The 23468-nt window shown below is 34.7% G+C and overlaps 11 protein-coding genes, 10 long non-coding RNA genes and 1 other non-coding gene across 22 annotated transcripts; 10 read left to right on the top strand and 12 right to left on the bottom strand.

Annotated features, from left to right (window-relative positions):
• Window positions 1-141: 141 nt before the first annotated feature.
• SPOM_SPNCRNA.6024 lies at window positions 142-757 on the top strand. The gene has a single exon (NR_195374.1). It is a non-coding gene; the product is annotated as a non-coding RNA (long non-coding RNA).
• snu5 lies at window positions 553-672 on the bottom strand. Its single transcript, NR_197164.1, has one exon. It is a non-coding gene; the product is annotated as a small nuclear RNA U5 (small nuclear RNA).
• A 230-nt stretch (window positions 758-987) lies between the features above and the next one.
• SPOM_SPNCRNA.6023 lies at window positions 988-1206 on the top strand. Its single transcript, NR_195373.1, has one exon. It is a non-coding gene; the product is annotated as a non-coding RNA (long non-coding RNA).
• Window positions 1207-1708: 502 nt separating this feature from the next.
• On the bottom strand, window positions 1709-2991 carry SPOM_SPNCRNA.1589. Its single transcript, NR_150481.1, has one exon. It is a non-coding gene; the product is annotated as a non-coding RNA (long non-coding RNA).
• Window positions 1786-2894, top strand: lcl3 (mitochondrial nuclease Lcl3, implicated in DNA repair). Its single transcript, NM_001022266.3, has one exon. It carries the CDS (start codon window positions 2026-2028, stop codon window positions 2716-2718), a length of 693 nt encoding a protein of 230 aa, NP_596346.1. The 5' UTR covers window positions 1786-2025; the 3' UTR covers window positions 2719-2894.
• Window positions 2992-3086: 95 nt separating the features above from the next.
• yap18 (ENTH/VHS domain protein) lies at window positions 3087-5454 on the top strand. Its single transcript, NM_001022265.3, has 2 exons — window positions 3087-3285; window positions 3332-5454. The coding sequence occupies exons 1-2, from the start codon at window positions 3240-3242 to the stop codon at window positions 5233-5235; spliced, it is 1950 nt and encodes a 649-aa protein (NP_596345.1). The 5' UTR covers window positions 3087-3239; the 3' UTR covers window positions 5236-5454.
• A 4-nt stretch (window positions 5455-5458) lies between these two features.
• Window positions 5459-6147, bottom strand: nud3 (nuclear movement protein nudc). The gene has a single exon (NM_001022264.3). It carries the CDS (start codon window positions 6016-6018, stop codon window positions 5518-5520), a length of 501 nt encoding a protein of 166 aa, NP_596344.1. The 5' UTR covers window positions 6019-6147; the 3' UTR covers window positions 5459-5517.
• On the top strand, window positions 5517-6073 carry SPOM_SPNCRNA.6022. Its single transcript, NR_195372.1, has one exon. It is a non-coding gene; the product is annotated as a non-coding RNA (long non-coding RNA).
• A 300-nt stretch (window positions 6148-6447) lies between the features above and the next one.
• On the bottom strand, window positions 6448-6773 carry SPOM_SPNCRNA.6021. Its single transcript, NR_195371.1, has one exon. It is a non-coding gene; the product is annotated as a non-coding RNA (long non-coding RNA).
• Window positions 6774-6878: 105 nt separating this feature from the next.
• SPOM_SPNCRNA.1588 lies at window positions 6879-8626 on the bottom strand. Its single transcript, NR_150480.1, has one exon. It is a non-coding gene; the product is annotated as a non-coding RNA (long non-coding RNA).
• spn7 (meiotic septin Spn7) lies at window positions 7029-8919 on the top strand. The gene is made up of 6 exons (NM_001355807.2): window positions 7029-7251; window positions 7296-7377; window positions 7428-7521; window positions 7673-8184; window positions 8224-8336; window positions 8379-8919. Exons 1-6 carry the CDS (start codon window positions 7047-7049, stop codon window positions 8657-8659), a joined length of 1287 nt encoding a protein of 428 aa, NP_001343003.1. The 5' UTR covers window positions 7029-7046; the 3' UTR covers window positions 8660-8919.
• ppk24 (serine/threonine protein kinase Ppk24) lies at window positions 8812-10972 on the top strand. The gene is made up of 2 exons (NM_001022262.3): window positions 8812-10185; window positions 10268-10972. Exons 1-2 carry the CDS (start codon window positions 9252-9254, stop codon window positions 10717-10719), a joined length of 1386 nt encoding a protein of 461 aa, NP_596341.1. The 5' UTR covers window positions 8812-9251; the 3' UTR covers window positions 10720-10972.
• On the bottom strand, window positions 9225-9984 carry SPOM_SPNCRNA.6020. The gene has a single exon (NR_195370.1). It is a non-coding gene; the product is annotated as a non-coding RNA (long non-coding RNA).
• On the bottom strand, window positions 10112-10327 carry SPOM_SPNCRNA.6019. Its single transcript, NR_195369.1, has one exon. It is a non-coding gene; the product is annotated as a non-coding RNA (long non-coding RNA).
• SPOM_SPNCRNA.6018 lies at window positions 10918-11785 on the bottom strand. Its single transcript, NR_195368.1, has one exon. It is a non-coding gene; the product is annotated as a non-coding RNA (long non-coding RNA).
• cdc7 (serine/threonine protein kinase SIN pathway Cdc7) lies at window positions 11034-15188 on the top strand. Its single transcript, NM_001022261.3, has 11 exons — window positions 11034-11135; window positions 11188-11322; window positions 11364-11393; window positions 11443-11507; window positions 11555-11808; window positions 11859-12320; window positions 12361-12602; window positions 12671-12734; window positions 12772-13124; window positions 13166-13300; window positions 13337-15188. Exons 1-11 carry the CDS (start codon window positions 11109-11111, stop codon window positions 14756-14758), a joined length of 3189 nt encoding a protein of 1062 aa, NP_596340.1. The 5' UTR covers window positions 11034-11108; the 3' UTR covers window positions 14759-15188.
• On the bottom strand, window positions 13504-15086 carry SPOM_SPNCRNA.1587. The gene has a single exon (NR_150479.1). It is a non-coding gene; the product is annotated as a non-coding RNA (long non-coding RNA).
• A 13-nt stretch (window positions 15189-15201) lies between the features above and the next one.
• On the top strand, window positions 15202-17597 carry ral2 (Ras1-Scd pathway protein Ral2). Its single transcript, NM_001022260.3, has one exon. The coding sequence runs from the start codon at window positions 15358-15360 to the stop codon at window positions 17191-17193; it is 1836 nt and encodes a 611-aa protein (NP_596339.1). The 5' UTR covers window positions 15202-15357; the 3' UTR covers window positions 17194-17597.
• Window positions 15387-18134, bottom strand: med8 (mediator complex subunit Med8). Its single transcript, NM_001022259.3, has 2 exons — window positions 17808-18134; window positions 15387-17670 (listed from the first exon to the last, which is right to left on the bottom strand). The coding sequence occupies exons 1-2, from the start codon at window positions 17933-17935 to the stop codon at window positions 17196-17198; spliced, it is 603 nt and encodes a 200-aa protein (NP_596338.1). The 5' UTR covers window positions 17936-18134; the 3' UTR covers window positions 15387-17195.
• Window positions 18135-18226: 92 nt separating this feature from the next.
• Window positions 18227-21283, bottom strand: rtc5 (V-type ATPase inhibitor and disassembly protein linked to MTOR). The gene is made up of 3 exons (NM_001022257.3): window positions 21150-21283; window positions 21037-21097; window positions 18227-20979 (listed from the first exon to the last, which is right to left on the bottom strand). The coding sequence occupies exons 1-3, from the start codon at window positions 21268-21270 to the stop codon at window positions 19626-19628; spliced, it is 1536 nt and encodes a 511-aa protein (NP_596336.1). The 5' UTR covers window positions 21271-21283; the 3' UTR covers window positions 18227-19625.
• SPOM_SPBC21.03C (EVE domain (PUA-related) protein, implicated in tRNA metabolism (possible RNA binding domain associated with tRNA methyltransferases)) lies at window positions 18499-21667 on the top strand. The gene is made up of 4 exons (NM_001431027.1): window positions 18499-18835; window positions 18888-18898; window positions 19048-19072; window positions 19115-21667. The coding sequence occupies exons 1-4, from the start codon at window positions 18592-18594 to the stop codon at window positions 19552-19554; spliced, it is 720 nt and encodes a 239-aa protein (NP_001417928.1). The 5' UTR covers window positions 18499-18591; the 3' UTR covers window positions 19555-21667.
• On the bottom strand, window positions 21601-23333 carry mis17 (kinetochore protein Mis17). The gene is made up of 3 exons (NM_001022256.3): window positions 23210-23333; window positions 22110-23169; window positions 21601-22060 (listed from the first exon to the last, which is right to left on the bottom strand). Exons 1-3 carry the CDS (start codon window positions 23266-23268, stop codon window positions 21854-21856), a joined length of 1326 nt encoding a protein of 441 aa, NP_001018835.1. The 5' UTR covers window positions 23269-23333; the 3' UTR covers window positions 21601-21853.
• Window positions 23334-23468: the final 135 nt, after the last annotated feature.

The raw sequence follows: 23468 nt of genomic DNA, 5'->3' as shown, positions 1-23468 counted from the left end.
TTGATCTAAAACTATTTCTTTTTGAACTAGAAATGCATTTTTAAAAAATGTTTCAAGCTGTTAAAATTGATAATACATCAAGTTGATATAGTTAAAATAGTTGCAACATTGCTTTTTATCCTACAAACTTGGGAACGGAATAGTGAAGATGGTACATATAACCCAATCGTTCGGTACAATTATCACCTTCGTAAAGTTGGACCTAGACTCATATGACATTGTAGGTCACAAAATCCTCTTCTCGCTGTAACATTACACATTTTCAACATATAATATTTGGAAATCAACCACCCGGGCCTTATAACATCCATCGTCATTACCAAACATGCTAAGATCAAAACGGACGGCAACACTTGAAGCATGTTAGGATTTGTTACAATGCTCAATATACTATATAGACGCAAGTTCATTATTGAATACGTCTCATTCCAAAAGGAGAGTAGATTACTTTACACAACGAATTATAAACACAAAACACTTGTTATCGAAAAATTTTTACCTACCTTAGAACTTTGTCCTAATGTTGGTGAAAATCCCCCGAAACAAATAAATGTTTCAAGAAAAAGATTACAAAAACTATACAGTCAAATTAGCACACCTTACAAACGGCTGTTTCTGGTAAAAGGCAAGAAACAGATACGTTAGCTTTTGCAAAGTGCTTTGACGGATTATGCTGAAATGTGTGTGCAACCAGGTGTTTATATAACTTTTTGCAACCTCAAACCCTAACCCTGTACAAAATCTAAGAAAGCAAATTTTAGGAGTTTTACATAAATAACTATTTTATCTCTTTAAAATAAATGTAATATTTTATTTTATAAATAATAATTGCTTGTAAATTATTTAATCTACACATTGGATAATGAAGTTTGGTGAGTTGAACCGAAACATGTTCAGCAACAGAAGAGTTGCAAATGATGTATTCATTATCTTAAAGCTCACTATTCGATAAACATTTAAAATGATTAAAAGAAAACAATGCACATTTTACTAGCAAATGTGTGCTACAGAATGAACCGATTGATTAATTTTTACTTAAATCGTTTGGACCAGGGAGATGAATGAAATTAGTATTTGTGTTGGTTACATTTGTTAAATTAACTTATAAGGGATCTGCGACTTCTAAAATTTATGATGAAACAAACGAAAACGATACAGAAATCGATGTTGTGAAAATTTAGATACTACCAAGAGTAAATCAACCATACCTATAATATATATATATATTGTTATTATTTTATAGATGTGTTTACAGATCTGCAGGATATATTTACAACGTTAAGCAAAATTTATGAATACTCGATTTTGTAATGATTAAGAACCGAAGTAGTGTAGTTCGGAAATAACAAATTTTTGTCCTCATTTGAAATAATACTTTTCAGAATTAAAAAAAATTTCAATTTAGATTAGTTTAGCTTTTATTGTCGAGGTTAGTAAATTCTCCTAATTACAAACTCAATGGAGATAAGAAAATAAACCTAGCGAGTACTGAGAAACGCAAATCCAATTTGCATGTTTGATACTGTTTACAAAGCTGACGGACTTAGTTAAAATATTTGATATTAAATGACTTAGCTGAAAAAAGCTGATTTCTTACAATAAGGAATTTTTTGCCTTGCTGTATAATCTTAGGCATTTCGATTAAAATGACAAATTGGTTTAATTTACAAGCGTCGAATTATTCACAAATTAACTTTATTATCACTTAGTGCTATCTTAATTAGTAAATAAACTAATTGCTTGAATTTAATTTTTAATAACGTAAATTACTTCTCTGTCCTTTTCGAAAACCGCTCCCACCCAAATTTGAACTACACTAGTTGAATTTCTTTCATGATACTAAACTTCTTTGGATGCTTTTAAAACGGAATAGTTTTTTTATGTGTTATACCTTCCACAATTCATTCCATCTTTCTAGGTAAGGTTTTTTGAAGAATTATCTCTAATTTTCAAAATCCTAGCATTTGGATGCAAATGCGATACAGATTGAGGAAATAAAGTTGTGAAAAGTGATAACATACAATCATGCAAGAGTCTCAATACAAGGAAAAAGCCATAATCGGAACTGGTCTCATTACTACCTCAATTGGTGGTTTCTTTTTTCTAAGACGGTTTCGTAGAATATCTAATGCTAGTACTATTCCCAAGAATTATCTTAACAACTCGACAGTCGAAAATCGGAAATACAAAACTATGTTCGGATATGTAACTAGAGTAGGTGACGGTGACAACTTTCGTTTTTATCATACTCCGGGAGGTCGTTTGTTAGGATGGCACTGGTTAAGAAAAGTGCCATGCAGTAGATCTGATTTATCGAATGAAACCATTTCTGTGCGTCTCGCAGGAATTGATGCCCCAGAATCTGCGCATTTTGGTAAACAGGAGCAACCTTATGCCTTAGAAGCCAAAGAGTTCTTGCATAATAAACTTTATCATAAAAGCGTTAGGATCATTCCCCTAAAAATTGACCGCTACGCTAGACTTGTTGCAGGAGTCCAGTATTATCCAATTCCCCATTTCTTTTGGAAGAAAGACATTGGTCCCCAGATGATTCGTAAAGGTTTGGCTGTGGTTTATGAGGGCAGTGATGGTGTATTTTGTCCAACTAAAAAAGAATGTCTTTTAGCTTTAGAAATAGTTGCCAAAAAGAAAAAGTTGAGCCTTTGGTCTCAGGGTAAAAAGCTGATTTTACCGTCTGTGTACAAGAGAGGTGTTTAAGTTTGTTATGCTAGGAAGTTGAATTCCAATCTTTCAAATTTTTTTTTCTTCAGTCGTTTGCTACTTTTAATGATTTTTTTCGTGATTATGTCCCTAGTTTTACAGTTTAAATTCCTTTTTGATCTGCAAATTTTTTTTAATGACTTTTCTGATTAATACATGGGTGAATCTTTTTCTATAATAAGATTTTGATACATTATTGTCTTTCGTAAAAGGTATATAAATTTCCAAATCCTACTATTATCATTACTTTAAATATAAATTACATCAGCAAATTTAATACTTGTATATAGCAAAATTCATCATTAAGTTCTATGGATCTCGTTAATACAATCAAGCTGCGCCCTACTCTTGTACTTGTTCTCGTTAACCCGCTCCCTGGTTATAAATTGAAACGGTGTAATTGTTAATTATATCCCAAATACCGATTTTTTGCGTTTAAATTTTACTTGTTTTTGGAATTGAGTTACATTCGCTGTGGTTCTTGATAGAACTGCTCACCTACACCCCATAAACCAATAATGTCTCCATCAAAGTGGTTATTGACTTATGAACGGGCTGTTAAAAGTAAGTTAATTCTTTTTTATCTCCATATTAACAACATTTTTAAAAGAGGCTACAAAGGTTAAACTCGCTGCACCAAAATATAAGCATGTTGAGATAATTTTGGAAGCTACAACAGAAGATCCAGAGACTTTGGAAAATGTAATTCAAGCACTGTGTGAACGACTAAAAGAACAATCATGGACTATCGTCTTTAAAACTCTCATCGTTTTCCATGTCATGCTCAAAGAAGGGGCTCCGAATACAACTATAGTTGCCTTATCGCAAAGACCAAGAATTTTAGAAGTACTCAAGGCCTCATCATTATTGGCACAAGGAAAAAACATTTACAACTATAGCAGATTTCTAAGTGAACGAGCGAAACAATATGGCCGTCTCGGAGTAGATTATGCTCAAGTGGGTGATGCTCCCAAAAAAAAAATTCGTGAAATGAAACTTGAAAATGGTCTTTTAAGGAATGTAGAGGGAATACAAGCTCAGTTGAGGAGATTGATCAAATGTCAGTTTGTTGCTGAGGAGATTGACAATGATATTGCCATCACTGCTTTTCGTCTACTAGTAGGAGATTTACTTGTCCTTTTTAAAGCGGTTAACATAGGCGTTATTAATGTTTTGGAACATTATTTTGAAATGGGTCATCATGATGCAGCTCAATCTCTACGCATTTACAAAACATTCGTTAATCAAACTGAGGATATCATCAATTATCTGAGTACGGCACGATCTTTAGAATTTGTTACAAAGTTTCCTGTTCCAAATATTAAACATGCACCTATAAGCTTAACTGCATCTTTGGAAGAATACCTCAATGATCCGGATTTTGAAGAAAATCGTAAACAGTATCTTCAGAATAAGTCAGGATCGCCTGTTGAAGAAACCGCTATTCTAAATAGAAAGCCAACTTTGAGAAAGAAGAAAAGCATCCCCAAAAAGCAAAATGAAAGTTCTTCAACTATACAGAAAGAAAACACTGTTCAACAAGAAGCTTCGTCTTCTGAAGAGGAAGCTGTAAAAAGTTTACCGGAAACCCAGAGAACCACTAGCCGTATAGAAACACAAGAAGAAGAAATAAAAGAAGAAGAGATGGAAGGAGAAGAGGAAGAGGAGGAAGAAGAAGTACCAAATTATGAATCGGAAAACGAGCTTGAAGACAAGGTTGGCGATCTCTCTCTTTCTTTAGGCGTTGCTTCTTCATTCGTCGATGAAATGCTTAGGGAGCGAAACAATTTGAGCGCTGAAGGAACGAGTGCTTCACCTTCATTAGATAAAAAATCTGAAAGTACTAATATAGTGCAGCCTATTCCGAGTCACCCGAATGACTCTCTCAACCCTTTTTACAACAGCTCTTCACCAACTTATCACCCACAACCAATCCCCCCTCAATTACAGCAAGTTCAACTCTTGTCCCAGATGGCTGGAAATCAGATGGCAAACATACAATATACAATGAATGGGATGCAACAAACTGGAGCTTCTCCAAACACTGCTTTGAATATTTCCCAAGTTAACATGTATGCTCAAAATAATCCTGTAAATCCTTCAACAACCAATCCTTTTCAAAACTTTTTAAGGCAACCCTCTTATCAAGGAATGCAGTTTGAGCAGCAACAACCGACTACCATACCGTTACAGCCAAATATTCCTGTATTGAATCAGCAGTATCCTGTTATGATTCCTGCCATGGAAGACTCAAGGGGTCCGCTACCGTCCCCTGCTCACATTATGTATCCTGAAGGGTCTCCTGGATTTATTCAACATTCTCCTAATGGGTTCACGCATGGCCATTCGGCTTCCCCAGTTAATATTGGACAAAAGTTGGATGTTCCTGAAAGGCCGATGTCTACACCGTACACCGCATCTAAAAACCCCTTTTCAACGAGGGAATTGGCTGAACCAACTGATTTAGCGAGAAATTCAATTTCGACGGAGTCTAAAAATCCGTTCCGAAGTTAGGTTTGTTTTTGTTGTCAATGCACCCATCATGTCGTTGTATATAATCATGCATAAGTTATTGCTGGCTAGCTAATGACCCATTTATTAATATTATTATACTAACTCGCTCTTTATCCAAGACTTTCTCGATTTATTTCTAGTTTAAAAGAATGCCGATTTGCTGTTTATACCTTCTTTGTACTATCAGTTTTACAAATACCAGAAATTTCTACATTTTTATCAATAGAGCTTAGAAAGTTTTGTAACAATTGTAATTATACATATATAAAATCATGAAACTATTCAAATCTGGTCTCTAACATTTGAAAAATCTAGTTCAGGATGTTGTTTCATGAAATTTTGCAGTACATCTTTTCGTTTTTGTTCATCGGTACGCTTTTGGCTTTGCTCCAACATCATTTTTTCAACTGTAGCTCTTGTTTCTTCATCTAGATCAGATAATTTTGAATTTTCGGGCTCAATTGAGCCTATATCGATTGAGGGATGCCCTTTTATAACACACGACCACCATTCCATTTTATTGGATTTCTCGAGATGGATAACAAGCCTTTCTTGTTCTTCGACAGTCCAGGTGCTTTCATCTAAATTGATCTGTTTTTCGAGTGGACCACTGAGAAGGACTTTTCGTTCTGGGACGTTGATTTGAATTTTGAGATCGTGATTTGACATATCTACCTGGAGGGATTTCGCTCTTGTCCCTTTGGGTACATGGATGACAATATCAACATCGGCTATTGTTTGATCCCACTCGTACTCGGCCTCTTCGAGTTTTACTTGATGCATTCTTAAACCTGCAGCTCAACTCACGCTTTTCGTAATCGGTTGATTACTTTGTAATTTTATTAAATATGTGCTCGTTTTTGGCTAAGCAAATCAAATTCTTTTACGAGCCTAAAAAATGAAGCTAGATTTGATTAATGTATATTTAATTACCGACTTCATAAACCGGAATTTCAAGATTACGAGTTTGTACGCTACGTTAAAGAGCTAACGTTTGATGGTTTGCGGTGCACACAGTGGAGAGTCGTGCAAACTCGCAGGCTGTAACTTTTACTTGTGTTCTGTTACGTTTATTTTACTAACATTCGATTTTTATACAATACTCTAGAGTTAAAGATTTCACTTTTTAAAAAGTAGAATTTTGTTGCGCTAAAAAAAAACTTCAATTTTTGAGGAAGGTGTAACTCAAGTTATGTATTAGGCTTTGCAAATAAACCGAGTTTTAGGAACAATTCAATTTATTATGAAATTTGCTCAAAGCCGTTTATATGGGCTATGGCGCAAATCACAACAAGCATATCATAACATTAAAACATTAACGAACATCGTTATGTAAAATCTACCAGCATCATTATGTTTACGAAGTTATATGTAGCAACGAAAGGTACAACTGTTGCAATCATTCAAAATTTGTGTGGTAGATGCAAAATAAGCATGGGAATTGGGTTTTCATGATTATGATTCCTTTAACAATTGCTGTCGCTTAAATAAACTCGAAAGTCTCATGAATTAATGCAAAATATCAGCGCCTTATTTTAACTCAGTAAATGAACAGAGGGCTCGTTAAAGGTCAAAGGTTAAATTACTTAAATTTTGGACAATGCGAAGATGATTAAGGCACAAAATGATTTAGAGAAGAATACTGGAAGAAAAAATATAAACTATATTTAAAAGTACTATTGAAAAGTTTTGTATAAAGAAATCTTCTGGATTTTCCTTGTTTGCGAAATGGATATACTGCCAACGTATCGGTGCCTTTATTAAGCAGTAAACAAACAAACCCAAGTTCTTCCAACAGCAAACACTTCAAGATGAATAAAGGCCCAAGACATCGTCCAAAATTCTTATCAAAAAAGGGAAAAAAGCTTCGCATAATGGTAGCAGGATCTAGCTACACCAGTTACCAAGCTTGTATCAATAGCTTGTGCAGTAAACAAATACTGGAAGCTGAAACAGAGATAGATCCGCTAAAAGCTCATATTGATAGAATACTGGAAATAAGGGAATTTAATGCTGGTGAGTTATTACGGTTTTAATTTTCGTGTGCTAACTGTAATTAGATATTTTAGAAGATGAGTTCCATGTTGACCTTACGGTCATTGAAGTAAATGGTTTCGGAGATAAAATTGATAATTCAGCTAGGTAATACCAAAAGGTATTTTTCTAAATTAAAGCTAATTTCAATGCATTAGTTTCGAGGTAGTTACTCATTATTTGGAAAGCCAATTCGATCAAGCCTTGATAGAAGAATCTAAAATCAAAAGAAATTCTAAATTTACTGATACGGTACGAAATCTGCAAACAAAGTTTTTCCGTCCTTAACTATTTCAATCAAGTTACTTCCATTACTTGATTTAATGTTGTTAAGTAGAAAACCAAGAGAACACATTGGTTTAAGAATGAGGAATGAAAAAAAAGTTTTCTAACGATATTTTAGCGCGTTGATGCCCTACTTTATTTTATTGCACCCCGTGGACATTGCCTGTCTGAGTTTGATTTGGAAGCCATGAAACGGTTTTCAAAGCGCGTAAACGTAATTCCTGTCATTGGAAACTCCAACGCTTTTACTGAAGAAGAATTAAAGAACTTCAAAGATGTGATAATGAAGGATTTGAAACAATGTAACATAAAGGTATTTGACTTTCCTTGGGATCCTGAGGAGGATGAAGACGAAGTCATTGAGGATAACAAACGACTTTGGGAAAGTGTTCCATTCGCTGTATCTGGAGGGGTATCAGAGGAAGATGAAGAAGGATATCAAAGAATCGTCAAGAAATTCCAATGGGGAACATTCGTAATTGATGATCCTGCACATTCTGATTTTCTTAACTTGAAGACCGTATTGTTTATTTCTCATTTGGATATACTCAAAAGTATAACTAAACAAACCTATTATGAGAATTATCGTACAGAAAAACTGTCCAACGACTCACCTTCGAACACATCATTGTAAGAAATTAACTATGCATAAGCGAGCTAATAAGTTAGGTCATTGCAAAAGCAAAATTCCATAGTTGCAAATGAAGATAAAAGAAGTGTAAATGGTTCTGAGAGAACGGAGACTCGATCTTCGATTGATCAATCAGAAATGCGAACTAATGGTAAGTATATGCATTCTCTCATTTTCGTGCTAATGAACGCAGTCTCCGATTCTACAAAATCTGAGGAGTTAAAGAAAATTAACTCCATCAAAGTTGACAACACCAGCAGTCTTAAATGCGATTCTTATGGAAATACTAAAACTAAAACTAATCAATTAAACTGTGAACAAATTGGATTAGAAGTAATATCGCCAAAGGAATTTCCTCACAGAACTACATCAAGTCGAAACAGTCTACCCAACAATACGACAAAGGAATTGGAGATGAAGAAAATGGATGATTTGTCTCATGAGCGTTACGAAAACCTCCCTTTCTATCGCTAAATTAAACATTTGAGAGTGCAAATTATAAACAATCAAAAGAATAATTTAGTATAAGTTCATGAAAAGTCTTTTGATTTCTTTTTAATTGCTTAATCATACACCTACTTCTCTACCTATGTCCTTAACATAAGCATTCATTAGACTACTAGATTACCGCACCCACACGTGCATTGTTATGACCTACTTGAAACGATGAGTTAACTGAGGGCTGCCGAACGTCTCGTTTGGTATTTTTAAATAAAATATTAATTTACAAATTCATTTAACTGTTGATTACTGAGTAATGAGTCGAATCAATCCAATGCTCATCATTACGTCTTTCAGGTTGAGTCGTAGATGCGTAAACGGTCGTTCATCGATTTAGGCATTCGTGAGCATATGATTTTGGAAATTTCGTTTCTTTCAAAGACGTTATGATTACAACTATGCAATTTTGAGGTTGCTAACACGTAACTCTTTATCTAAACAGAATAAATGATGAGGTTGTTCTGAAAACACTCTTTTTTTAGTAAGAAAATAAAGAAGAAGTACATAAAAAATCAATCAATTTGAAGTCGTAACTAGGCTTCTTAGCTTCAGCGGCTTGTCACTAATGACTAATTATCCTTTTTTTCGCCAGGGGACAATTTTCGTGGACAATTCAGCAATTCAAAGGAATTCAGAGAATAAGAATAGTCTTTCGATTGAAAATATTTTTGGGAGATTTCCTAAAGAGTTCTTCCAATTTTTTTCAATAAATGTTTCTAAATCAACAACCAAGAAGTCTTCCGTCGTTATAAAGCCAAGTACAATTACTGCACCATGGTTAGAAAATGAATACTTAGACAGTAATACTAGCTTACTTTCCGTTCATTCAATTCAACCTTCGTTTATTGGAATGTCTGACTTCGCAATTGGATTAGATCCTTCACTGAAGCGTATATTACCCGAAATAAGATTTCGCTTAGACTTTCAGCATCTAAAATCAATAGCTAAAGGGGCCACCTCTACAATCAAGGTTGTAACTCACAGAGATAAAATCACCGACGCAAAGATATACTATGCTGCCAAAGTATATCGGAAAACGAAAACATCGCATAAAAAAAGATTGAATACAATGGTTTATTTTTTAAGGGAATGGTCAATCCAACCAAAATTGGACCATCCTAATATTCTGAAAGTTATCTGCCCTTGTGTGACTTTGACAAGCGTATTTAATAAATCCGCTGGGTTTTGTTTGGTTCAAGAGTACTGTCCTCAAGGCGATTTATTTAAGCAAATTGAAGAAAAAGTTTTGACCTTAGAAGACAAATGTTGTTATCTAAAGCAAATTCTTCAAGCAGTAGCTTACTTGCAATCTCAACGTATTGCGCACCGAGATTTAAAGCCGGAAAACATCTTAATCGGAAGGGATGGATTGTTAAAGCTCACCGATTTTGGTACCAGCGAAATTGTGGGTAATCCTGGTGATAACGAATCCATTCGTTTCGTATCGGGTGCTGTTGGAAGTTTGGCATATCTAGCACCAGAAGCATTTCATGAAAATGGTAAGTCTTATGTGTATAAATTGTGTAGCAAGACGAGCTCTATCCTATTTCAAAAACGACGTACTAATAGTTCAATTGATAGAATATTGTGGTCTTTTAGCAGATAGGTGGTCATGTGGTATTTTGCTTAAAGTTCTGTTTACTGGATACTTTCCATTTAAAACTTCCGTGAAAACTGATCTTTACTACTCAAAGTATATGTCAATCCTTACAGATACTTGTGGTATTTCTTCAACTGATGAATCCAGTTTCCAAACCGAAGTCATTAAACAAATACCTACATTGCAGCCCCTCAGATATATACCTGAAGGTGCTAAGAAGATTATACTAAGTTTACTGAATCCTGATTCCCAGAATCGGCCGTCGTTGGATAGTATTTTAGGTACTGCATGGGTACGGAAACTGGATTGTTGCAGTAACTTCTCTACCGATCATGAAAATAAGAGTTTACAGGAAGTTGATTTTGATGCTTCTAAACCCATTACAAGGAAAAGTTTGATTCCTCGGATTCATAACCATCAGACACTTGTTTAACGTAGTTTAAATCACTGTCTTTTCTACTTTACTTTCCAAGCTAAAATGAACTCATTCTTCCTATGTACATGGTGTTTCCACTGACATTACTTAACCAACGGATTAGTTCCATCCTTGCCAATATTTTTTATATGTCTGTATAATACGCTTTTTCTTTTATACGAGAATCTTTGTTTATTAATGATTTTATAAATAGCTTAATTATTACTATTTACTTCTTTTGAGTTTATAACATGCAAGTTCAGGTACCGTACTAAATGTGTATGTACACTATAAAGTCCTTACTTCTTCAAACGCAGCAAATGCTACATCGTAAACAAAACCAAATTGTCTTTTCATTCAAAATTACAAATAAATTCAATTTTTAATTTGTAACTTATTCAATAGTCATGCACAATATCCAAGCATCTTCCATCGTATGCTAGTATTTAATGTTAATAGCCATTGGATTTTCAATAACATATTCAGACTCTTGGGGATTGCTTGGGCAAGGGTGCCTTCGGTGCAGTATACCGTGGTCTAAATATAAAGAATGGAGAAACGGTGGCTGTAAAAAAAGTTAAACTATCCAAAATGCTAAAATCTGATCTTTCCGTCATTAAGGTATGAAGGGATCTCAACTATTTTTCTCTAACAATTTTTAGATGGAGATTGATTTGCTTAAAAATTTGGACGTATGTTACTCATTCGTTTATAATGGTCGCCAAATACTAAACGTGGTAGCATCCAAATATTGTTAAATATAGGGGATCTTATCAGACGAACGATTCTCTATGCATTATTCTGGAGTACGTGATTTTCTTTAAAAAATTGTTTTCAAGTTAACGATATATAGATATTGCGAAAACGGATCGTTGCGCTCAATTTGTAAAAACTTTGGAAAGATTCCAGAAAACCTAGTGGCCTTATATACGTTTCAAGTATTACAAGGGCTACTTTATCTACATAATCAGGGTGTTATCCATCGTGATATTAAGGGTGCCAATATACTTACTACTAAAGATGGCACTATCAAGTTAGCAGATTTCGGGGTTGCGACGAAAATTAATGCTTTAGAGGATCATAGTGTTGTTGGAAGCCCCTATTGGAGTAAGCCTTTTCTAAGCGTATAGTTATAACATTACTAACAATTTATATAGTGGCTCCCGAGGTTATAGAGCTTGTAGGCGCCACAACAGCCTCAGATATTTGGAGTGTTGGCTGCACAGTTATTGAACTGTTAGATGGAAATCCTCCCTATTATGATTTAGATCCTACGTCCGCTCTTTTTCGGATGGTGAAAGATGAACATCCTCCCTTGCCTTCAAATATTTCTTCGGCTGCTAAAAGTTTTTTAATGCAATGTTTCCAAAAGGACCCAAATTTACGAATTAAGACCAGAAAACTTCTTAAACATCCTTGGGTGATAATGAACCAAACCTCCTCTAAATTTTCTGACGCTATAGACGAGGTTCAAAAATATAATGAAAGAGTGAAAGAAAGCACTTTGACAGCTATTATCGAGCCTACTTCCAACAGAATCAATCCGACTCTTCATTCTGGCAGGCAGTCTTCTTATCACATGCCTGAGTCTCCAAAAACACCAATTGCCGAGTCCCCAGGTAGCTTTATGATACTTTTTAACTACTCTAACATTTTTAGATCATGATAACTGGGACAATGAATTTCAAGGAACCCTTAAAATCAGTGACGATGTTTTAAAGAAATCTGAGCATTTTATGGATTTTTGCAGTAACTTTAAAGGAAAAAATAATTCCAGCTCCATAACATCATCCCCTTCGAAGTCTCGCCATGCTTTTAATTCAGATCAAATCTCTGAATCAAACAACTTTAATGCATCACCGTTGAGTACTCCTCTCAAAGCCCAATTTGATCCCTCTAAGGTAAATAATGCAGCTCGATTTTCTAGAGCTTTTAATGATTTTAAATAAATAATTAACCTTTTTTTTAGCCCGCTCTCAACCGGTCAATAGATCATCAAAAAACTCCGCAACATAAAAGATACTTGTCAACTGGTAAGTATCTGATACTAACATATAACTAATTATCTAGAGTTTAAAGAGAATATACCAGACGGAATTGAAAAATTTGTCGAGACACCCAGAGATAGTGAATTTACTGATATTTTCCCTACATCCTCAATCAAAGTTCAAGGATTGAGAAAGGAGACTGGACTGGGGACTTTGGTTTTAAACAAATGTTATGGCTCGTGGAATAATGAAGAAAATGAGGATGGGGAAGAATCGGATATCTTTGACTCTATTGAAACAAACTTAGAAAACTTGGATATTGAAAACAACATTGCTTTAGATAAGAGAACGCATCTAGCTTCCTTACTTTCCAGTCTGTTAGGCTCACTACGTGACAAGAATATCGGATCGAAGGATACAACTGTTTCGCAAATAGTAAGTGCATATTTTTATATTGATAATTTAACTGACAATAGGCTTCTATACTTAGTGAAGATCTTTCTCTAAAACGAGAGATAATACAAGCGCATGGTATCCTTCCACTTTTAGAGACATTGCGCGAAATAAAAACGCCTGATGTTCAATTGCTGTTATTAAAGCTCATTAACACTGTAAGGATATTTAATGCGTGATTTTACTAACGTTAGGTTGCATTCGATGATCACACAACTTTACAAAAAGTTTGCTTTGCTGGAGGTTTACCGCTTATGTTGTCATTCTCTAATCGTGAACACTCTTTTGAGTTTAGATATGAAAGTGCTATCTTTATTCAACAGATGTATAGAACTTCTGCTTTGACATTACAAATGTTTTTGAGCTCAAATGGTCTGAATTCGCTTTTATTATTTATTAAAGAGGACTATGGAACGAACCGTGACTTTGTTTTTGTTGGCGTAGAAGGAATATGGAAATTACTGAGACAACAGGATTACATTCCAAAAAATGATATCTGTACGATGGTTGTAAATGATTCACTAGAGCCCTTGACCAAAGCCATGCTGAAAGCTTTGGCTACTGACGATGATTCTTCAAGAATGTCATTAACACGTATATGTGAAATTTTATTGGCTTTATCTCAGGCTGATAATTATGTTAAGGAATCACTTCTTTGCGAAAGTGCTCTTCGAAGGATATTGCGTATTCTGCTTTATCTGCCGCATTCTGATATGGCGATTACCTTACAGTTTTTCAAGCAACTTTCAATGGTTCCTTCATCTTTGTCGCTTCTTAGGAAAGTTCATATAATACCTCTTTTGACACATATTCTCGGTGACAGCAAAATTGAGAAAGGACGAAAAGAAATTAGAAGCGAAGCTTTGGCCGCTTTATTCAATGTGTGTAAGCTAGATAAGAAATCGCAAGAAGAGGCTGTTATTTCTGGTGCTATTCCATTATTGCAAGAGGTGATTATTAAAGACAGACTGTTTAAGGAGTTTGCGCTGCCGATATTATTAGCTTTGCCACAGGCTGGTCCAGTGTCGAGAATTTATCTTTGGCAAAATAAATGCTTAGATTTTTTTCTCTCGTTATTATCAGATCTTAATTGGCAATCTGCGGTATTTGATACGATCGCATCTTGGTTGCAGTTTGAACTCCGTGAAGTACAACGTGTTTTGGCAGAGAAGAGAAACGTACAATTAGTGTTAAAGGTGTTCTGTATTTCTCAATCAGCTTCCTCAAACAGAATGCTAGATACTTTGGGCAGGGTTTGTCAAATTTCCCCAAGATTGGCAGCCTCTTATGGCCAGCCTATAATATTCCAGAAATTTAAAGAAAAGTTAACTCATAAGGGGACCAAGCCGATTGTGGTCCTAAACATATTTCAAATTATGAAATCAATGTGTGAAGCTAGTAGCCAAAGTGTTGCTTATATTGCGCATTGTGGTTTACCAGATGTGGTTGCAAATTTGAACCAAACAAGTGATTCTGTGCTTGTTAAAGAACTAGCAAAAGACCTGCTGAAATACCTGAAGGTACCACAGGGTCCCATCAATGAGCACAAATCCCCCATTTCGAAACCGCATATGCCTCCACCTAGATGGCAACCAAAGCAGCCATTAACGCAGTGAACACTATTAAACGCATTTCCCAGTGCACGACTATATTACTTGTTTATGATATTTCTGTATTTATGGCTTAATGATTAATAAATAAGGTTGGGATTATGGAATCAATATTTTTTAAACGAAAGTTTTGCTAATTTTAATATTAATATATTATCATTCCATGTGTAAGTACGTTACCAGTTGTGTTTATACCTGAAATACAATCTAATTGAGTACCGCAATGAAGACTATTTATTTACCGAATCTATATTGATGAATCTTAGAAACGTTAAGAGAAAGGTTTATAATATGCTTATCACAGTGTATATTTATATTTATTCATTCAAGTGCTTCGAATTTTAAAATCTAGGTGTGCATAAAAGTTAACTTCACTATATCAGTTAACGCTACGATAGTGCAATACAGGAAGAAATATGCACTAAAACAAAAGGACAACAATGATTTTTATGCTTCTCATTTTTGGCTATTAATTTGCTGCTTTGTTTATTGCATAAATCTTTTTTGACTGTTTGCATTTCAGTAATTATTAATTTTTATGTGGAAGGAAAAATCACTTTTTTGATATTTCTTATTAACGTCGAGTTGCTAAACAGTTTATATCTATGTCAGAAGTAAAAAGGAATATATCTTTGAGAAATTCAACAAACATTTTTACTTCTACATTTAGTTTATCTTCAAATAATGTCCCAAAACCGCTGATTGGGGAGTCAGTTATAAAATATGGAGACGAGGCTTTTGTATATGGAGGACGCGATGCATTAAATGCGCAGCTTGTTAATGATATGTATGTAGTTGATCTTAACACTTGTTCCTGGAAGCAAGTTGAATATCAAGGAAATCAAAAGCCGATACCACGGTATTTCCATTCAGGGGATTTATGGAATAACAAATTAATATTCTTTGGTGGTATGGGATTTAATGATGATACAAAATGTCTTTATGTTCTTAACGACATCGACATATATGATATTGAGACTAAGCAATGGTCTCATATACCTGGCATGATAACAGAGAATCAGACAAATGACGATGCTAAAGAAGTCAATGGATCTGATGTTGATGAAAAAAGCAAACACTTATATCCATCAGCACGTTACGGACATTTGCATTGCGTGTTAGATCATTATCTTATTATATTTTGTGGGCAAGATTTATCAAACAGCTATATTGAAGAGATAAATATTTTTGACCTGGATTCGGGAAAATGGGTTTTTAAATCCCTGTTCAATCATCACTGTGGTATATACAGATCGAATTGTGTGGTAATAAACAAAGATAGTGAATTTTTACAGATGTGTCGACCAATTAATACAACTCAGGATTCTAATGAGCACTCTATCGGTTCTTTGTTTTTTTATTTAAATTACAATTTTGTCAATGTTAAGAGGCAAGTAATATACTTGGAATTATTTGAATTAGATACTGCCGAAAGTGAAAAAAAATCAGCCGCTTTGGCAAAAGATAATAACCAATCTTTCCGTTTCCTAGAGCTTGATGTTACTGAAAAATTCTTAAGTTCAGCAATGCCGCCGGGACTAAGGTTTCCTGCTGTTAACATACTTGGAGACAACTTAATATTATCTGGAATCTACCTTACGAGCTCCAGACAGGCATTCGTGCTTTGGGTCTATTCTCTTGACAAGGAGCTTTGGTTGCAACTCGATATGCTGGGTGTTTTAAACCATGGATCGTGGTTCAAATGTCTAGTCTTAGATTGTACGAATAGGTTTGTGGTTTTTGGAAACAAAACTAGGAAACTTACCCAAGATTATAATTTGCGACAATCAAATTACGATCACATAGTTTTTATTGAGTTAGAAGGATATGGTGTATACAGAAAGCCGCAAATGGGGAGAGTTACGGAGCGATCTGAACAGTTGGGTAAACTACTGTTGAACGGTATAAGTGATATGGAAATTTTGACAATCGAGCGCATGCACATCCCTTGTTTATCGAGAATGCTTTACAAGAGATGGCCTGCATTTCAAAAAATTATGGATCGAGCAGTTGAAAAAAATCAGGAAGCTTTTCAAGCTGAGGTTTCTCAACTGGGTCCTCAGTTAACAGACCTGCCATTCAGTTCTATTCATAGCACAGGAAGCAGGGCGTTGTATATGCCTTATTCATTTGAAACGTGTTCCGCTTTTTTGCATTACATATATTGTGGGACATTAAACGGATCTTATTGTACTGCCAAAAATCTATGTAATCTCCTGATCCTTTGTAAAGGTTTTGAGGGCTTGGAAACCTTTTTTGCCTATATTGTGCATCTCCTCCACGGTGTGCTTAATCGAAATAACGTTAAATTAATTTATGAGACTGCCGCTTTGACGGGTGCAAAAGGTTTGCAATTACGCGCTTTACGTCGTATTGCTCGAATTGAACAAGGAGGCACTGCAATCTCACCCACTTCTCCACTTCCAAACTTAGATGATTAACCTTAACGTTTACCTGATTTCATGAATGATAGTATGTCTGTTAACATTTGATTTGCATTTTGTTCCTCCGTAGCTCTATCAATCTCTAGTTGTCGCTGGCTCACAAACTCTCCTTCTGATTCCTGCCTTCGGGTTACAAAATCAAACCAGCTATAATTTTCTCGTTCTTCCATAAATATGATTCTTGCTTGGTCCCATAATTGGTCCTTTTGATAGGCGTCGTTAGCCTCTTTCTTTTTAGGTTGTGATGATATAGATGCTTCATATTCTTGAAGGGTATTTGCCTCCCATTCTTCTACTTCAGGGAGAGCTTTTGTTCGGAGTAGGGTGGTCAATAATGGCTCTTGTTCTTTAACTGGGAATTCAAGAGACGGGTATATGCTAGTTGTTTGAAGAGTGTGAGAATGAGCTGCTAAATTATTACTTAAAGAATGAATTTGAGACAGCAAAATGTTGAAGTTTTTATGTATCGTAGGCCTGTGTATAAATATTAGTAGGGTTGAAATACAAATGATTACAGATCCGTTTTCTTCGTATATCTTTAACTTAGAATAATGGAGCTATCACTTTTATCCTCAAAAAATAAAATTAAGAACATTCATTTGTGCACATACCATGGTGAAAGAGATTCGCTTTGATGAAGAATTGCAAGAAAATGAGTTAACGATTGAACAATTTGTGCTATTCTATGTCGGATTGCTTCCAAAGATTCCACTGTTTTTTCGGTAGATATGTCTTCCATTTTTTTTTAAGCTTGCTAATCTATTCACAATTTCAACACTTAATGAGTATTCGAGCGTTAAAACTCGAATAACAACACCTCAAAATATATATGTAATCGTTTAATATCTAACGGAAAAGAAGTTGAGCTTTTTCTTTATCCTAAAACTTGTTACAATAGGAATAAATTACAATTCATATGTGTGTTCGTGGTATGCAATACCTCATATTTTACTTAAGGCAGAATAATATGAGTTCGTAAACGTTTTAGAAAATACGTTCCAGCTGTTTAATGTATACATGGTTATTCATATCGTTCAATAGTTTTAATGTCTATGAAATCTATATGATATTTAATCTCATAAACTACTTAAATAAAATTGTCACAAAAGTGGAACTTCGGGTAGCGTAAGTAGCTATAAATGCTCCAACGTTTTAGATTTCTAATATAGAAAGATAGCAACTAATACTTTACTTTGTTTCAAAATGCCGAAAAAATATTTGGTACGTCTTAATTTAGTAAAACGGAATTCTGGCTGTCGAAACATTAGTGTGTCTAAGACATCCACTTGAAATTATAACACTAACTCCCATCATTTAACTTAACAACCTTCATACGTACGTAATTATATTTAACTTAACATTTTTTTACATTTTGGTTTCTAAAGAATAGGCGCAATGACCGAAGATGCAGAAAAGAGGCGTTATTGGCTTATGAAGGCCGAAGGAGAGCCTAGATATGTAAAAGGCATAAACGTAGCTTTTACATTTGAAATGTTAGAGGAAATTACAGAAGATGGGAAAATGGAATCATGGAGTGGTGTTCGAAACTATGAAGCTCGAAACATGATTCGGGATGAAATCAAGATAGGAGACTACGCTTTCCTGTATTGTTCAAATTGCAAATTTCCTCATATTAAGGGTTTGTGCCAAGTTATTTTCCGAACAAGCAGCTAACTTTATTTATAAATTAGGGGTGATGAGAGTAAGCATCACATTTTTATTACAAATATCTAGTAGACGAACTTTTTCGAATACGGAGAATTGTAATAGAGCTTTGAGCATGAATTCTATATCTATTATAATAGACAAGAATTATTCGTGGTATTTATAACTGTACTAACTATCTTGTAGATTTGTTCCAATTCTCATCCCGATGGTATAGTGTATTTTAAAATGTAATGATCATTAACAGTTTTAGACTCAGCGTGGAATTCTAATGATCCTTATTATGATCCAAAATCTACTCCGCAAAACCCTAGATGGTATTCTGTCGGTGTACAATCAGAGTACAAATTAGATCGACCAGTTACGTTGAGAGAATTGAAAATGCACAAGGAGAATCAGCTGAAAAGCATGGAATTATTAAATAGATCGAGGTTGAGTATCTCACGAGTAAAACCTGAAGAGTGGAAATTTATTCATGAACTGTCGAAACAACCAGAGCCCGAAGAAATAATCAAAGCTCGTCTTCAGGAAGAAGAAAAGGTTGCAAAAAGGAAGAGGAAATTAAATCTTTCTGATGGTGAAAACAAAGCAAAAAGTCCGTACAGTTCGATTAGTGAGAACGATGCATCTTTGGATATCATTAAAAGGAGCAGAATAAAAGATGTTAGAAGCCAAAAGGATAATGCGTTATAAGTTTTTTTCTTATTGACAAAAAATTATATATATATACTAATATTTATGATCGTTTTTCCAATATGCGTCCATTATAATCCGATGTGGATTGGCTCTACCGGTTTTGTAGTATCAACTCCTATGACCTCTAAGTCTTGAATTAAAAATCTTTCTTCATATTCAAAGTTTTCGTAATTTGTCGCAGGCTTGAATGCTCCATCACCAGCATGTCTAAATAATCCATACTCTAGACCATCATCAATATACATGCATACTCCGGGTACATCATATTGCACTTTGTTAGTCACTTTATGACGGCTGAGGCCAAAACCCAGGCCAACATTTTTGTCGAACATACAGTAATTTTTATCAAGATTGGAAGCGTAATAAACTTGATGTATAGGCTGAAGTTGAAATAATAATGTTGAATGGTCTCCAAAAAATCCCATATGCGATTGTCTCCAACGAGTGGATATATAAGCACCAAGTAAGATATTTTCATTGTGAAAATCTGCACCAAATTTTTGAGGCACAGCTTTATCAGTCCCAATGCAGTGTGGTGGATATTTTCTCGGAATTGTAGCATCTAATGATATTGGTCTAGAAGAGGATTTGTGATTGGCATTGATTTTCTTTGCTTTAATTAAGAGAATCGAAGGATTGTGATAATTACACATTTTTCTCTCTAGTGCGTACATTGAGTAACCATGAAAGCTTGCTCTAAACAGACTTGTCAAGCCATTGACCTGCCATACAGATTTGGGTAAAAAAAAACAGATTTGAGCATGGATAAGTGGGCTCAGAATTGCAAAGTCGTTTAACGGTGACACATCATCTTGCACTTTTTGATTGTGAGCTGAATGCGGAAATAGTGCCAACTCAAATAAAGATCCTAGAGATTTAAGGAAATATGGATTTGACTCAAGAAAATGAAGTAAATAACTCGGTTTTATAATATTACTAGATATATCCGGACTTATACCTTGTAGCACATAAAAGGCAGCTTTTTGTTCTTTCACAAACATAGAGTCCAAAAACGAATTAATATGACAACCAACCGATTCACCAGGCTTAAGTTTAGAAATGCAAAGTAACAGCAAACATAGCTGATAAATATTTGACCTCCGTATACCGAAGTTTTGATCAAAAAAATTGCTTATGTTCTGAACATCACTATGTATTAACCGCGAAATTTGTTTAGAATTTTTTAAAACTTCTACTCTAAATTTTGGAAAAGAGTCACACCAACTTGCTATGATCATCAAATTGCTCTCAAAATCACTCCAAACATCTTTGTGGCGACCAGTGTAAGAAGCAAGAAATCTCGCGAGAGCAGAAAATGTAAGACGTTGCCTATTGATATTAAGATCCCTTCCAAAACTACAAGCGGAGCGATAAAAAAATGGTGAAAGTTGGATAACGTCTGGAATTCCAAAGAACGTCGTGCTAAAGCACCTTTGTTAGAATGAACAATTTCAACAATACCTTTAAAAGCGAACATACAAGGCATCCTCAACCCAAATTTTTTCACCATTATCAAAGCTTGATAAAGCCTCGAAATTCTCTTTTTATTAAATCATTAGCTTTGTTAAACAAAATTACGAAAATTGACAAACCTTTTAAATTATACCGTTCTAAAGCATTAAAGTCTCGTAAGAAAGAAGAAGTTTGTTTCATATATTCTTCATGAGTCTGTAACTGCCAAAGAACTTTAAATTGGGACTCCTTTTGACCCATTTTTGGGCTGGGTATCTTCGGCGTGATTCAGAGTGTAGTGAATATGACTTCATATTCTATGAAAATAGAGTTGTGCTAAACGAAGTTACAAGTTAACTAATATTGCACTTAATACTCATCTAAATTGAAAACAAACGCGATATACAAAGATATCCATTTAGAAGCAAATTCCTTTGCATTTTTTTGTTTTTTTTATTTTCCTAACTTGTTAAAAAAATACATGCTCAATTGTAAGTGTAAGCAGTTCAAGTTAGTGACGAAAAAGTCGAATTTCTACTAGAAAATTATGCAGCATACAATTTAAAACGGAAATGCTGTCGAAATAGAAAATTGGGGTAATAATGACATGCCATTTATTATACATTCATATATTCATATACTCATATTTCAAAAAATTTTATATACAAAAACCCAATCAAAGCTTTCACATTAGCAAAAGATAAAGGGTAGTTTAGAACACAAGAAAAGCAAAACTTTAAGAAACAGTAGAAATCCAGCCGATTTCCCAAACAGACGCACCGAAATGAAAAATTATACAAAAAGGTGATAGAAAGACAGCGGAGAAGTTGCGATATGGCAACTTTTAGGAAAGGAATTTTTGATAAAATTGGGTTAGTAAAGACTGTAATTCAACTAGCTGCGATTCGAGTCCATAATTTTTTGATAAAGCAGACGCATATTCATTTATTTCTGAAAAAGCTTCGGTAGAGTTTGGAGTTGTGGTTACATTTTCTAATTCGTTTTTCACTGTTTCGCATTGTGAGAAGAAATCGTCAATATCATCCAAAAACTATATTAAGTTAGTTAAGCGTAAATTAAAGAGCCAATGTTATGCGTACGTTTTGTTGATGGGACAATTTAATGTACTCATTTCGTAACTGTATTTTTTTACGTTGCACTGATAGTCGATCTTCCCTCAATTTCGAGAGATCCCGTTGAACAGCTAGTTTCTCATTTGCTGCTTTTTTACAAGCTGTTGATAAAATTCGATTAGCGTCCAGCAAGTCTATTAACTCTAGTAAACGAATAGAAACTTGTTCCACAAACGCATTTTTTACCTTGACTACATAGGGTTCTAGTGGCTCATTCTCTTTTATAAATTCTTGAAAAAATTGCTGTACGGCATCAAGCTCATTAAGAGTCTTTGACCCTCCTGCTTCTTTAGAAAGTTTGGTTAACTCGATACGCACGAGCTCATCTGAGGCTCCCACTACAATATCCTTTTCTGTTGATTGATCCAAAAGATTTCTAGGAGCCATTGATGATGTCTGTAAGGAACTTTGCAGACTACTACTTTGATTCGTCAAAGATTCCGGAGAAGAAGTGGAGATAGGAGAAGCAATTCGCTCTTCAGGGGCCTGAGAACTAAATGTTGTTCCTGTCACATTGCCTGGATGTTCCTCTTGGAACGAATCTTGAGATGAGTCGAGAGATGACAGCCTTTGTACTTTGTTAGGTGGTGAATTTTCTAGGATTGAAGAACTATATGCATCAGAGGTTTCTATATTATCACGTTTGTGAAACGGAATGGATTCCCTTTGTATTTTTTTCTGCTTATGAGAAAAAAAATGATTGTCTTTGACTAAAATATTTGCGCTACTCTGCGTCTCACGTGCGACAGCCGATGAAGATACATTTTCGATGCTGGAAACGGAATTTTCCCGAACTACTTCTTCAGAAATCCTTCTTTCAAGTATATTTTCTTGATCGGAAATAGAAAAAATAGATGTACTGTCATCCAAATCGCTAATTTTATGATATGCCTCTGATTGAGATACAATTTCAAGGTTTTGTTGGTTTGAAGCAGGCGAAGAACGAGTTGAACTAGAAGTAGATGACTCTAAATTGGCCAGAAGGTTTTGATCTAATGAAAACTCAACATTTTGAATTTTGTAGCGTCTACATTGGTTAATTTTTACAAAGTTTTGAAATAACATACTCAGCTCCACGCATTCGTGCTGCTCGTCGCTCATCTACGTTATGGGAGTTATTTTCCATAATATTTCATGCAAAATTTTTGCTTTTCTACGCGTATAGTCAAACATGGGGTTTTGGTAGTTGACGAATTCATCCAGCCTTTCTTTCTAGTCATGAATTGATTTTAGCTATTCTTTGTACAGCCCAAATAATAATTTTAACACCATATATTTTAAACTACGTATTCATAAAGCAAACAAATTACACCTATGTAGTTTAAT

Source organism: Schizosaccharomyces pombe (genome assembly GCF_000002945.2).
Source record: "Schizosaccharomyces pombe strain 972h- genome assembly, chromosome: II".
NCBI classification, from domain to species: domain Eukaryota; kingdom Fungi; phylum Ascomycota; class Schizosaccharomycetes; order Schizosaccharomycetales; family Schizosaccharomycetaceae; genus Schizosaccharomyces; species Schizosaccharomyces pombe.
The sequence above is the reverse complement of the archived record's forward strand: the minus strand, read 5'-3'. Positions and strand labels throughout refer to the sequence as shown.

Coding starts and splice junctions, on each gene's coding strand:
- nud3 (NM_001022264.3), bottom strand. CDS start 6,018: ATGCATCAAGTAAAACTCGAAGAGGCCGAGTACGAGTGGGATCAAACA.
- mis17 (NM_001022256.3), bottom strand. CDS start 23,268: ATGGAAAATAACTCCCATAACGTAGATGAGCGACGAGCAGCACGAATG. Junction 23,170..23,209: donor GCACGAATGCGTGGAGCTGA/GTATGTTATTTC, acceptor TAACCAATGTAG/ACGCTACAAAATTCAAAATG. Junction 22,061..22,109: donor AATTGTCCCATCAACAAAAC/GTACGCATAACA, acceptor AACTTAATATAG/TTTTTGGATGATATTGACGA.
- rtc5 (NM_001022257.3), bottom strand. CDS start 21,270: ATGGGTCAAAAGGAGTCCCAATTTAAAGTTCTTTGGCAGTTACAGACT. Junction 21,098..21,149: donor AGAACGGTATAATTTAAAAG/GTTTGTCAATTT, acceptor TTTAATAAAAAG/AGAATTTCGAGGCTTTATCA. Junction 20,980..21,036: donor ATTTGGGTTGAGGATGCCTT/GTATGTTCGCTT, acceptor AAGGTGCTTTAG/CACGACGTTCTTTGGAATTC.
- cdc7 (NM_001022261.3), top strand. CDS start 11,109: ATGCACAATATCCAAGCATCTTCCATC. Junction 11,508..11,554: donor TCTCTATGCATTATTCTGGA/GTACGTGATTTT, acceptor AACGATATATAG/ATATTGCGAAAACGGATCGT. Junction 13,301..13,336: donor TATTAAAGCTCATTAACACT/GTAAGGATATTT, acceptor TACTAACGTTAG/GTTGCATTCGATGATCACAC.
- SPOM_SPBC21.03C (NM_001431027.1), top strand. CDS start 18,592: ATGACCGAAGATGCAGAAAAGAGGCGTTATTGGCTTATGAAGGCCGAA. Junction 19,073..19,114: donor TTCCAATTCTCATCCCGATG/GTATAGTGTATT, acceptor TAACAGTTTTAG/ACTCAGCGTGGAATTCTAAT.
- med8 (NM_001022259.3), bottom strand. CDS start 17,935: ATGGAAGACATATCTACCGAAAAAACAGTGGAATCTTTGGAAGCAATC. Junction 17,671..17,807: donor AGCGAATCTCTTTCACCATG/GTATGTGCACAA, acceptor ATTTATACACAG/GCCTACGATACATAAAAACT.
- ppk24 (NM_001022262.3), top strand. CDS start 9,252: ATGACTAATTATCCTTTTTTTCGCCAGGGGACAATTTTCGTGGACAAT. Junction 10,186..10,267: donor AGAAGCATTTCATGAAAATG/GTAAGTCTTATG, acceptor TTCAATTGATAG/AATATTGTGGTCTTTTAGCA.
- spn7 (NM_001355807.2), top strand. CDS start 7,047: ATGAATAAAGGCCCAAGACATCGTCCAAAATTCTTATCAAAAAAGGGA. Junction 7,378..7,427: donor AAAATTGATAATTCAGCTAG/GTAATACCAAAA, acceptor TCAATGCATTAG/TTTCGAGGTAGTTACTCATT. Junction 7,522..7,672: donor ATTCTAAATTTACTGATACG/GTACGAAATCTG, acceptor ACGATATTTTAG/CGCGTTGATGCCCTACTTTA.
- ral2 (NM_001022260.3), top strand. CDS start 15,358: ATGTCAGAAGTAAAAAGGAATATATCTTTGAGAAATTCAACAAACATT.
- yap18 (NM_001022265.3), top strand. CDS start 3,240: ATGTCTCCATCAAAGTGGTTATTGACTTATGAACGGGCTGTTAAAA. Junction 3,286..3,331: donor TTATGAACGGGCTGTTAAAA/GTAAGTTAATTC, acceptor CATTTTTAAAAG/AGGCTACAAAGGTTAAACTC.
- lcl3 (NM_001022266.3), top strand. CDS start 2,026: ATGCAAGAGTCTCAATACAAGGAAAAAGCCATAATCGGAACTGGTCTC.